At 42.3% G+C, this 13,102-nt stretch overlaps 1 protein-coding gene across 10 annotated transcripts in view; it reads left to right on the forward strand.

Moving 5' to 3' along the window:
• Positions 1 to 13,102, forward strand: part of MAP4 (microtubule associated protein 4) — a 168,915-nt gene that overhangs the window by 120,204 nt on the left and 35,609 nt on the right. For 8 of the 10 annotated variants that reach the window (XM_068559032.1, XM_068559035.1, XM_068559029.1 and 5 more), the window contains 2 exons: positions 456 to 1,487; positions 2,189 to 2,311. In XM_068559032.1, the coding sequence (XP_068415133.1) occupies positions 456 to 1,487; positions 2,189 to 2,311 (1,155 nt within the window). Of the gene's footprint in view, positions 1 to 455; positions 1,488 to 2,188; positions 2,312 to 3,283; positions 3,291 to 3,811; positions 3,823 to 3,926; positions 7,290 to 11,694; positions 11,746 to 13,102 lie in introns of all 10 variants that reach the window. The other 2 variants (XM_068559036.1, XM_068559030.1) reach the window with 2 other exon arrangements.

Here is a 13,102-nt window from a genome sequence, read left to right on the forward strand (position 1 = left end):
TTTCACAACTGTCACAGATGTTTTTAAATTTAATTTACTGATTTCAAAGCTGGAGGAATTAAGTTGTAGTTGAAATACAACACTTAAGGGCCAATGGGCAAAGACAATCCCTCTGTAATTCAGGGCAGATTTAGAACTCTGGGGGGTTTTCTTGATGTCCCACAGGTTCCCTTTCTGACACTAATTGTGTACCTGTGTTGATTTTTTGGACCTGTGTTTTTTTCTCTCCTTTGCCTTTCCTCCTCCACTCTTTGTTCTGCCAGTATTCTGTTCTTCTAAGTATTAGGACTGTCGAAGAGTAGGCACAAATGCATTAAGTGGACAGCTTTTTAGTTATGTTTAGGATGTTATGGTCACAAAAGTCAGATACTCTCGTGCCCTAAGAAAGTAAGTTTTGAATGAAGAGCTATGAGCAGACAGTGATGGATCCTATATGTCCAATTTATTTCCCTTAGAGCCTGCTGAGGAGGTAGAAATGGCATCAGCAGAAGAGAGAGCACCAACAAAAACATTGGAAATGATGATGGGACTGAAGGCTGCTAACATGGCACCATCTCGAGAATCAGAGATGGTCCTGGCCAAGGGTATGGCGCCAGCCACAGAAACAGAGGTGGCATTGGCTAAAGACACGGAACCACCTACCGAACCAGATGTGGCACTGGCCAAGGACATGGAATCATCCATCGAACCAGATATGGCCTTAGTCAAGGACGTGGTACTACCCCTAGCAACAGAGGCAATCCCAGTTAAGGATGATGTATTGCCCGCAGAAACAGATGTGTCTTTGGCCAAGGACATGGTACTGCCCACAGAAACAGAGGTAACCCCAGCCAAGGACATACTACTATTCAAAGAAACAGAGAGGACACCACCTGTGAAAATGGATTTGGCTCCAGCTGAGGGCATGGTACCACCTACAGACCGAGAGGTGGCCCCACCCAAGGGTGTAGCATCACTTTCAGAAATAGAGGCGCCACTGGATGAGGACGTTGTGTCATCCACAGAAATATCCTCAGCCAAGGAGGTAGCCCTGTCCTCAGAAACAGAGGTGGCCCTGACTGGGGATACGGTACTACCCCCAGAAACAGAGGTGGCCCTAGTCAAGGACATGGCTGCACCTCCAGAAACAGAAGTCACCCCAGTCAAGGACATGGCTCCACCCCCAGAAGTAGAGATGGCCCTGAGCAAGGACGTGGCTCCACCTCAAGAAACAGAGGTGGCCCTGGGCAAGGATGTGGTTTCATCTCCAGAAACAGAGATGGCCCTGGGCAAGAATGTGAATCTACCCCCAGAAACGGAGGTGACCCTGGCCAACAGTGTGGCTCCAGCCAAGGATGTTGCAGCATCCTCAGAAGCAGAGGTGGCACCAGTTCCTGTTAATGACATGGAAACTGCACGGACACAGGAAGAAACAAGTGAGGATTCCCAGTTAGAATCTCTCCAGGATGAAGGACAGTCAGCTGTACCTCCTCTCATGATTTCAGCAGGTATGGGTTTACGCTTACTGGTAGTATTTGTCTACAAGGGTGTAGTCTCCAGAAGGGTAAGGGACAAACGTCATGCCAGGTAAAATAAAGACAGTCACACTGTACTTTGCAAGTCTATACACATTCCTGCTCCCCTAAACAGTTCTTTCTCACCTTTACCCTCCTCCAGCCGCCAACACCTTCTCCATCCTTGTTCTCTGCTCATCTTCCTGGTTTTCTTACAGATGATTGAAGCAAGAGAACATTCACAAACTTCCACTCGCTCATCTACCTAACTACTTGTATCTTTATCCATAGACTCTGCCTTCCCTCCTGTTGCCATCAGCAAACAGTCCCTCCTCCTAGTCATGAGGGGCAGCATCTTTGTCTTGCACTAGATCCCGTCTTCTCTTGTCTACTTACATACATTGCCCTGGCCATTCTCTTTTCCTGCCTCTCACCATGTTTTTTCCCCTTTACATTGGATCATTCCCACCACCATAAAAACATTTGTTATTTTTCCCTTCTTTTAAAAAAAAAAAAACAACCCTCCCAACTCCCCCTTCCCTCCCCCTTCCAACTGCCACTCCATTTCCCTTCTGCCCTCATAGGAGCGTCCCTCATTCCTCAAAAACTGTGTCCGTTTCCAATTTCTGGAAGGTGTAGAAGCAGCTGAAATGGTGCTTCTCTGAAACCTGTGTGGTTTTTACTTTTACCTTTAGAAGCAGTCACAGCCATGGGCCAAAAGCACAACTTGCCAACAGATGAGGATTCTGTGTCAGAGGAACTAGAGCAAAAGAAACTGTTCAGTAGTCAACCTTCTGAACTTCCTTCAGAGACCTCAGGTAAGTCAGGAAAACAAAGTGGCCTGTTTGAAACCGCTTAAACTGGGAAAGATGGGGAGATGGTGGAAGACATTGTTCCTGGTTATAAGGTAGTGATCAGCAGGACCGTTTACGAAGTCAGCTCTCTTTCTTAAACAGATTTCAGTGAGCTTTACACATTTTTGATGGTAAGCCAGAAGCACGTGCACGTGATTATCAACTTAGTGATTCTCTGCCTCCTTTTCTGTGATTGTGGTGAGATCGTGAACTTGAGGGCAGGGCCCAAGATTTACTACACTTGGAATCTCTACTGCTTTGAACACTGTCTAGCACCAAGTGGGAGCTAAATAAATGTATGATTTTTAAAATGTTGTTTTAGTGACTCAACATATCATTAAAGATTTCTCAAGTCCTTATTGTGTATACACCACGCTAAGGCACACACATACTTAGGCCTGGGTCCTGGTCCTTTTCTAGACTGGATGGTGAGAGAAGTTCCCAGGCGTGAACCCTGGAACCAAAGATTTATATAATAATTGAATTAAATAGTATTAGAGATGGCACCAAATAGCTGCTGATTAATTGCCAAGTTAAATGTTATAAATGCTGTGGGTTGCTAAAACCTAGCAGTTTTTCAGGAAAAACAATAATTGGCCTGAGGTATTAAGTAAAGGGTAGGATTTGGAGGATATTGGAGGGATAAAGATAAGGACAAAAGTCACTATTTGAGTATTTTAATATTCTGTGAGGTCATTTATTGCATCAAACTTGACAAGAGTTGTCCTAGACCTGCTCTCACCGTGTCTTTTTCCAGGATCTTGGATCCATACTGCATTCATTGACTTAGAGGCAGGGGGTTGGACTAATTGACTTCCTGAAACTTTTCCAAGGGTGCTCATCCTAATTGTTTTAATTCATTATCCTATACTTGGCATTATGTATATATCTCTGTCTTTTGGGAAGTACCTTTAGCAACAGAACATTGAAATCTAGCACATTTGTGTTTCAAAGTAGGAGGCTCTGGTTCTGAAATAATGTGACTTTTTCTCTGGACAAAATACTAATTCAGTATCTTTTCTTTTTTTTAAAAAGCAGTATAATTCTGTCCTTCTGGTCTGTTTCACAAGTAATTGGTATAATATTGATAAGTAATTAGTATAATATTGGTGACAGACTCTTAGAATTGTAAAATCATACATATTTCAATGAATCAATTAATCAATGTCACCAAAAAGAGGAGCTTACCATCTTGTTACTATCCTGGGAATTATGTACCTATTAAAAATAATAACAAATATATATAAGTATCAGAGGAGATTTATAGGCAGTAGGTGCTTATGATACAGATTAGAAGATCTCTGTTTGAATTTCTTTTATTAAGTTTCGAATATTTTGTAAATACGTTTTGTAAAAAAAAGTCTTTACCCAAGATGATGATCTTTGATCTTTGTTAAATATTTACTAATCCCAGTTAAGAGTGAGAAATGTTTTGGAAAAAAACTGTTTTCCTAAATGAATCAGTATGTGGGTTGGTGAAAATAGACTACTTAAATGAGTCACTAAATGGACACTTTTTTAAAGAAACAATAACAAGGGGTTTTCTGTTTGGAATTTTGGCCAACTTCATGTATTACAGGTACCCCTCCCACACAAGCCAAAAAAGCGTGCAGACCCAGTGATCGCAGGTCCGCCCGGCCCGCCCGACCCAGGCTTGCCAGGGTCCCTCCTGAGCTGCTGGGAGGCTCTTCTCCACGGAAGACTCTTGATCCTGGGCTGGGCCCCTGCCCTTTGTCTGAGTTGGGTTGGGTTTCTGGTTCGTCTTCCTGTGGTGAGCCTGGGAACCAGTGGAAAACTATTCATGGTGACTTCCTTGAACCCCAGAGGGATCTTGGCAGGGAGTCCTGGGGTATAGAAAGAACACCAATGATGATGAAGAAAAAAAAGAAGAAACCAAAGCAAAAGAGATACTCTCAGCCCCGGGCTGGGGGACCTTGGGATGATGACAATGCAGATGAGCCTAAAGGTCATCCCTTTGCCACTGACCCAGAAAAGTCAGGTGTTCCCCCCAGCCAGCCTACCACTGTGGGCACAGAACGTGGACTGGTATCCAGAGAAAACTTGAAAAAGGGGTGTGAAATTGACTCCAGAGCAGCCAAACTGGTAGCTGAGAACTTTGTCTCAGAGGGTCTCAGCATTCCTTTGTGTCCTTTGGAAGAACCCCCGAAAACTGCAGTAAATTCTCAGCCCAAACTGAGAGTAGAGGCAGAGGTGAAAGGTAACAAGTCAGCACCACAGAGCCAAAACAAGAAATTGCTGCAGCAAGATGAGTGCAGACCACAGCCTGCACCCCACCTCAAGACTCCTGTGGATAAAAGCCAGACAGTAGGCTCCCTCAATCTGAAAGGACCCCTGACAGAAGTTTTTTCACACAAAGTAGAAATTCCTTTGGAGATCAGACCCAAAGAGGGTTGCTCTCCTGACTTGGACCAAGAGGCTGTGGGTGGAGTTTCAAAACCCAAAGCAGCAAAAGAACTGCCTAATTGCATACCCACTTTGACAACAGGTAATCCATTAGTAAGTAGTCTAAAAGAAGGGAATGATGAAAGTAAAATGACTAAACTGCAAAATGACAAACAGAAAGAGTTTTCTGAGGGAGCTGAAGAGGTTAAAGAACTAAAAAAGGAAAGTATTCCCAAGGAAAGACAGGAGAACAGCATCTTTGCTTCTGAGCAGCCGCAGGACACGGTGTTAGCTCAGGTTCCTGGACTAGGGAATGAACCATTTAAGAGAATGGCAGGTGATGGCAGAATCAGGAAGGGAAAGGGAAGTTCTGGGAAGATGAGAGCAAGTTCTGGGAAGGTGAGAGCAAGGTCTGAGCTGCTGTTGCTTGCGGACAGCCAGAAGGACAGCAGAGCTGTTCTTGTGCCAAGTGAGCCAGCGCCTAAAATGGAAAGAATGGATAAAAGTGAGGAGCTGGGGCTGGGTTCTTCAGAGCAACCAGGGACCGTGGCTGAGCTCACTGAGGCAGTGGTGATGCGGGACCCTAAGGAGATGACTGACCTGAGGGTGGCAGGCACCTTGCAGGCATTGATTCCTTTGGGAAATGGGTCAGGCATGATTCAGACTTCCGGTGCTAGAACAGAAAGAGGAGCTGTAGCCATAGACATGCGTGTCGGCAACCAGAGTGAGGAGGAAAAATGTCCTTGGATGGATCATGAGGCAGCTCCCTGGTTTTCTGAAAAGCCTACAAAAAGAGGCAGTGAAGACAAAAACAAAAAGTTTAAAAATAGTTATTCCACACAGCCTGCTAGAATGGAGAGGAAGGAAGAAATCATCAACCCACCTTTTCTAGGGAAGGGTGGGGATATTGGTAGCACTCCCCATCAAAACAGAGAATTAGAACTTACTTTCCCCGTAAATCGTGACCCTTTGTTCTCACATATATCAGATACACCCACAATGGAAGGAGTTGGCCAAAAGGGTAGAAATGTTGAGGTTAATTCTTCTAAGCTTGAGGCTCTTGGCAGGATCAAAACAAATGCAGGCAAGGATTTTGCTGTTACTGAACCAGCTACCAAGGTGACAGATGTGAGCTGCCAAGACCAAATCCAGGGGGCAGGATTTGTTCCTTCAGTACCGTCTGAGGAGAATAAGACAGATGTGGCCAAGGGGCATACTGCAGTTGCTGACAAACCAAATAAAAGGAGTAATGATGGAAAAAGCAAAAAGATTAAAAATAGTTTCCCTGAGAAGCACATTCTGGAGAATAAGATAGATGCAACAAAAATACATGTTCCCATGGAAACCATAGGGGACCACAGAATTGAAGGAATGGGCTATGTGGATGAAAATAGAAATATTACATTTACCTGCCCTAGAACACCACCAGGGTTGATGAATAAGACAGCCCCCCTAGAGGCTCAGGAATCAGCAGCCTGTGAAAAACTGCCCCCTTCTACTTCTCAAGTAGTAAAGGAAAGTGATTCATTTCCAGACACCTTGGCAGAAAGCGGGCAAGGGACAGCTCCAGCCCAGATTTCCAGATTATTAGAGGTAGATAATTGCAGCAAAGATGGAGTCCCAGATGAAGAAAGACCCAAGGCTCCCTGTGCTGTAATGCCCTCTACGAGCACAGGAGGAGTTGCCCCAACTCTGACAGCAGCCATAGCAACAGTTAACAACCATGGAGGTAGCTGTCTTCAGAATAAAGGTGAGCTTGCTGGTCCCATGAAAAACGAAGCAGGGATAGACGAAGGGCATGTGATAGGAGAATCTGAGTCAGTGCCCAGTGGTGCATCAAAGCACTCAGTAGAGAAAACCACAGAGCCAGCAGGGGGGCACCTTCTTTCTGGCGTGCTCATAGAAGACCAAAGCCTGGCAGGTGAGGTCAGAGTCCTAGAAGCATGTGCAGATAGCAGTAATTTTCCAACATGTCCAGTAAACAAACAGAAAGAGTCTGAGGAAGGTTCTGCTCCAGTTCCAATTCTTGACCTAATGGGAGACAAAGCACAAAAGCCCAGTTTCTGTGAGGACCAACGTGCTGAAAATAGAGATTCCCAGGGCCCAGATAGTTTGAATAAGGAGGTAGATACGACTCTTTTGCCTCCAGAAAGTAAAAAGGATAAATTGGAAGAAATCAGTCTGGATTCTGAAATCAGAGCAATGGCATGTGTTTCCTTGGCACCACCAGAACTCCAGTCAGGTGTCTTAGATGGCAAACTTGAAGTGACTCCTTCAAGGGTGGTAGATGAGTTAGTAGTGATGGCTTCCAAGGCTCTTCAGCTCCCAGAACCCAAAGACAAGATCTTGGAGGCACCTGAGAAAATGACAGAAAAATCTGAACCAAAGGCACTGGGACAAGGGAAGAAGGAAGATAAAAGCAGAGCGGCAGAACCCATGAAAGGCTACATGAGACCCACCAAGTCCCGAGGACTCACTCCACTTTTACCAAAATCTACAGTCCAGGAACGAGAGCGATCCAAGCAACTCAAGTCCAGTGGTATGAACCTGCCATGGGGAGATGTGTGTGCTTGTGGCTTTTGGTCAGCATCAGAAAGGCAAAGAGCTTGTGCTTTGGTTCCATCCAGACTCTAATCATTCTTGTTAACCATTGGTTTGTTGGCATGAAGACCTGTAACTGCTAATTATGTGTTTTCTGCAGCGAAGGCACGCCTTGTGTCCAGCTTGGGAGGCTGGTGACTTGGTTGCATGCCTTTTTAGCCAGCACTGAACCTTGACTTTCAGGGGAAGTTGAATTTCAAACAATAAATTGTTTAGCAGAAAGCCTATCACCATCCACGATATTCTTAAATTTAAAAAAAAAAAAAAAAAAGTGTGCCTCCTATGTGTAAAGTTTACAGCCAAATTTTAATCATATCATTATTTTGTATAAGGATTCACAAGACGAAAGAAAACATTTCATGTCCACCTGTGTGTGTGGGATTTTTTTTTTTTCCAGTATACGTATGTAACTTGTGCTGGTGGGACTAAATATCCAAATTGCTTTTGGATTGAATGAAAATGGATCCCTTATGGTAGCCTCCACCCAGATTGTTAGGCACAGACTTTATTTGTGTTTCTAGAAGTGGGAAATGATCTTTCAGTGGTGCAGCTCTATCTTTTACCAGTTTGTTGCTTGCAGCCATTGGCCCACAGTTTCACAGGGGTTAGAGTTTGGGCATAGCCTGTGCCCATGAAACATAGTCCATATCCATGGGCAAGTCTGTAAAACTTGCCCATATAGGATTCCTCATAATTTTGCCCTTTTTGCCTCTAATCAGTGAAGTAATTGAGAGGAGACTGAGAAGATGATGATTCCTTTAAGATTTAGAAATGTTAAGTTTTTCTTTTCCCCTGAAAAGTATACATCTAATCATGCCCTTTGAGGTGTTCACAGCCTACAAATGATGCTATTTCTTAATCACTGTTTCCCAGCTTGCATGATGCAGCTACTAACTCCAGAAATGAAAAAACACTGGTTGGCCTTGGTGTAGCCAGTTAGGCTTTTGGAGAGGCTTCATCATGAGATGGTGTTCTGCATGGTATGGACTTGTTTTGGGTAAAGCTTGTGCTATGCATGAATATGTACCCAGTAAGGAACGTGTGTCATGTGAGTAGAGAATGCTAGAAGCTATTATTTGCATAAGACATTCTGATCTTTTCCGTTTTTATCTTCCATTAGCTACCCTGTTGCCAAGGCAGAAAATGATGTTGTATGTAAAGTGCTTTCCAGCTTTCATTAAGATTCCCAGCCCTCTCTCCAGTTCATTAGTTTTAGGTTCTAGACCAGTCCTTTGGTTTCAGTGGTAATTAAAGTATAACATGTAAGTTTTCTGAAACTTAGGCATCTCTTTTAGCTCAGTATTACTGCAAAATGTAGGAAGAGGATTTATTCTGATTCTTGAGGAAGCAATCCAGGTGCTGTAGAACTTTTGGGCTCCTACCTTGGCCAGGCCACCCTCAGCGACATGTGTTAGGAGTAGCCTTGTAGAGTGGCTGAGGAGGGAGTAATGTATCTTAGACATATCATTTCTAAGATATTAGAAAATATCTCCTCTAAATTCTATCACACCCTTTTCCTAAGGACAATCTATACTTTTTTTATTTTGGTAGGTAAAATTAAAATTTTCAAAAATTAATTTTTGAATAGGTTAATACATTCACATGGTAGAACGAGATATGCAGTAAAATGTAAGTCTGCCTCCCTCTGTTAACCCCCATCCAGGTTTCCCTCTCCACAAGCAACCAGTGTTAACAATGTCTTACATGTCCTTCCAGACAATTTACGCATAAAGAATCAATGATATACATATTTCCTGATTTTATAAAAGTGAGACATATCATACATACTGGTGTGTACCTTGATTTGTAAACCTAATTATTTTAGAGCTCTTTACAAATCAGTACAAAGAAAGGGGCCTCAGTCTTTTTAAATAGCTGTATAGTATTTCATTGTGTGGAGATACCCTAATGTATTTTACCACTTCTTTATTGATGGATGTTCAGGTGTTTTCCTTTTTTTCTCTATTAGAAACAAGGTGCATAAACTAATCTTGTATATACAGAATGTCATACTTACGTACGTACATACTTATACAAATACATCTGTATAATAAAAAGGGGCTCTGGATTAGAACCTCTGGTTTGAAGAATATATGTTTATCTTTTTGATAGGTGTTGCCAAATTGTTCCTCATAGGGGCACAGAGATGCATCAGAACTATACTCCCACCCTGAGCGTAGACCAGTACCTGTTCCCCTGTACTTTCTCCTACTAGTGTGGTTTTTCTTTTTTGTTAAGGTGTGCTGATCTAATAGGTAAAAAATTATTACTTGGTATAAATGTATTTTGTGTTTTACTTCTTAAATGACTTCCTTTATTATCCAGTTTATAAAAGGCCATCCTTGCTCTGAGTTTATAAAAATATTTTAAATTTTTCTCTTTTTTAATCTTTGATCAGTCTAGAATTTGCTTATTTGTTTGTGTGTACTTTGTTTATGAAATGTGAGATATGATTACTTGGTTGTCTCACTATATTTGTATATTCTGTCTCCCTCTGAAATGCCACCTTTGTCATGCTCTAAGTAACACAGTATGGCTTAATAATATATTTTAATATCTAATAGGTTTCACCCCACATGTCACCCTATTTTTCAGAGTTTTCCTGACTATTCTTGCTTGTTTATTATTTCATATAAACTTGACAATTGGCTCATAGGTTTGCGGGGGGAAAATCCAGTCAGTCTTGTTCTTGAAATCACGTTAAATGTATAGATTACCCTAGGGAGAGTTGTTGCGTATGTTGAGTTTTTCTGTCCAATATGTAATACATGCCATATTCAGTAACATCACATGTTCAGGTTTACATGTCTTAGTCCCTCGCTAGTGTTTTCTTTGTGCAGATCTTGTATGTTTCTTCTCTTTTCTTTGGCCTCACGGCTTGTGGGATCTTAGTTCCCTGACTAGGGATTGAACCCCTGCCCTTGGCAGTGAAAATGCGGAGTCCTAACCACTGGACCGCCAGGGAATTCCCAAGATCTTGTATGTTTCTAATAATGCTTATTCAGAGATGTTCAGAAGGCAGGCGAATGTGCAGATGCAGAGCTTTAGGCAAGCCTGGGCTCTGAGGCAGGGGACTGAGTGGAATGGGGAGTGCCTGGATTTGTGATAGGGAACTAGGCAGGGTGACCCCTTATGGATTCATATGGGCTCTGATGTTTCATGCATGACTGGTAATAGACCTGGCCTTGGTAAATTTTATTTTTGTTCCTCACTTCGAATCATTCATGTTAACTCTCCTGTGGTCGGATGGTGTTACCCATGGTTTTCAGTGTTTGGACAGTAAAGATATTATTAGTGGTGTCCATAAAAATAATAGCATCTGCCACCTATTGAGTGAATACTCAGTGTCTAGTTGTCTGTAGATAGGTAGGTGGATAGTCGTGTACACACACACACACACACACACACAACAGTACTTTGAAGGATTCTCTCCATTTTACACGTGAGGGAATGGAGGCTCTCCATGTTAAGGTCACACTGATAGTGAAGTGGCAGAAATAGAATTTAAACCCAAGTCTTTCTGACTCTAAGGCCCATGCTTTCCTCATTCTTGCCTCAGAGGAACCTTCCAGAAGTTTTAGGTTCTTAAAAAGAAAAAGATGAAGGTCGATGATTAATAATTATATCTTAAAAATTTTAATATCCAAGTTCTATAACTAAGCACTTTTCTAGTTGGAAAATGGAGACACATCATGAGGACATAAACTAATCAGAGGCTAATTTAGGATTAGAATCTAGGTCTTTTAAGTCTGTCTAGCATTTTATTCTCTAGGCAGAGACTGTGTTTGATTTATTCCTGTGTTCTCCCTACCACCCAGCATAGAGCTTTACTGTATATGATGTCTGATGACAGTTTTTAAATTATAAATGAGTTACCTTTTGCTACGCTTATCTTCTTTGGAAGAAGGGAAAGTGAATATACTGCTAAAGTCTCTTCCAGCTTAATGATTCCTCTCCTGTTATTTTTTTCATGTCTAAAGTTTAGGGAAGCTTTAGCAGAAGGTTTCTTCACATATTATGCTATTGTTCTAACTAGGGAACATTGAGATACTTCAGGAAATCTGAGCTCAACTAGTCTGAAAACGACTTCTTTTGGGACCGTGTGTTTTGTGCAGGGAAGAGCAAGGTTGAAAGGGCGATCCTTACTGGACTCTGGTATATGCGATGGCTCCACAGTAGTCGCTCCCCTGGAAGGAAGCCAAGGAGAGCTGTGAGTGGCAGTGCACTTGGCATGTTGTTCTGTGAGAGGGACAGTTATCATGGGTCTCCATAGATAAGCCCTTCCCTTTGCCGTAGTGAGAGCCATTTCTCCCTTTTATCTGGCTTCATTTCTTTTTCTTCAGTTTTCTTGAGCCCATCAACAGTCTTCCAACAGCTGGGGATATCAGTTCATGGTGGGAAATTCTTTTGGTGTGAAACTTGGAGTAATTTATAAACCTCAAATGCTAGCAGTTTCAAGGCCCTTGTACATAAATAAAATATGCTCAGCAGATGAAAAAATCATTTGTAATCTTAGAGCTCACTACAGTCTTACAACTGGAGAAGTGCCCATTTGGTAATATCCTTTTTTTAAAAATTTATTTATTTATTTATTTATTTTTGGCTGCGTTGGGCCTTTGTTGCTGCGCGCGGGCTTTTTTCTAGTTGCGGCGAGCAGGGGCTACTCTTCGTTGGGGTGCACGGGCTTCTCATCGCGGTGGCTTCTCTTGTTGCGGAGCTCGGGCTCTAGGTGCGCGGGCTCTAGAGCGCAGGCTCCGTAGTTATGGTGATTGGGCTTAGTTGCTCCGTGGCATGTGGGATCTTCCCGGACCAGGGCTTGAACCCGTGTCCCCTGCATTGGCAGGCGGATTCTTAACCACTGCGCCACATCTTAAATGTAGTGCCATTTGTGAAGTTTCCTAATTGCTTTCTTCCCACTTACCCTCTCATTTTCTGGCTTGTTTTCTTCTTACTAGCTGTATATTAATGAAATTTATTGGGAGATTCTATATGTTCAATAACTAAAAACAGTCATTGTTTATTGAAACTTACTATACGCTCAGCACTCTCTTAAACTCTTAACCCTCAAACAGTTCTGTGCTACTGTTCACCTTATTTGAGCCAGAGCATCTAAATGTTCTGTGAAACAAGTCCAGCAAATATTGGTTGTTCTACTTTAAAAGGAATTTCTTCCCCTGACACTCCCTCACTTTTACCCTCTGGCTGACAGCATTGGAAGATTAAGAAAGCAAATGAAAAGCAAAAGCAACTTGCTTCTTACTTTTGGTGTTGCAGAAATTTTTACTCTAAAAGATGAAGTGGACAAAAAAAAAAAAAAAAGATGAAGTGGACAGTAGAGGGGACTTCTGTGCTTATTTTTACCTGTGACATTGAGTAGGTCATCTCAGCTGTGAGCAGATTGAAATTACTAGTTTTTAAACTGTTCAGCAATGATGTAATTATAAACATTTTCTATTGCTCTGCAGATAGTGAACACTCAACATGATTTGGATTTTTTAGTATTTAGTTCATTCATTCATTCATTCAGCAAACACCAGGTAACATTATTCCCACATTCTAAGGGTAGATCAAGAAGCCACAGCTTTTGCTCCTCAAGGATTCCAGAGTGGGGAGATAAACACATAAACAGATAATTTTACTCTAGTGAGAGAAGTTCTATAATAGAAGGATGAGCTATATGCCATGGGAATACAGAGCAGAAAGTAACTAAGTCCTCTTAGGAGAGCAAAAGAAAGCTTACTGGAGGAGGTG

Source organism: Eschrichtius robustus, chromosome 12 (assembly GCF_028021215.1).
Source record: "Eschrichtius robustus isolate mEscRob2 chromosome 12, mEscRob2.pri, whole genome shotgun sequence".
Classification (NCBI taxonomy): Eukaryota; Metazoa; Chordata; class Mammalia; order Artiodactyla; family Eschrichtiidae; genus Eschrichtius; species Eschrichtius robustus.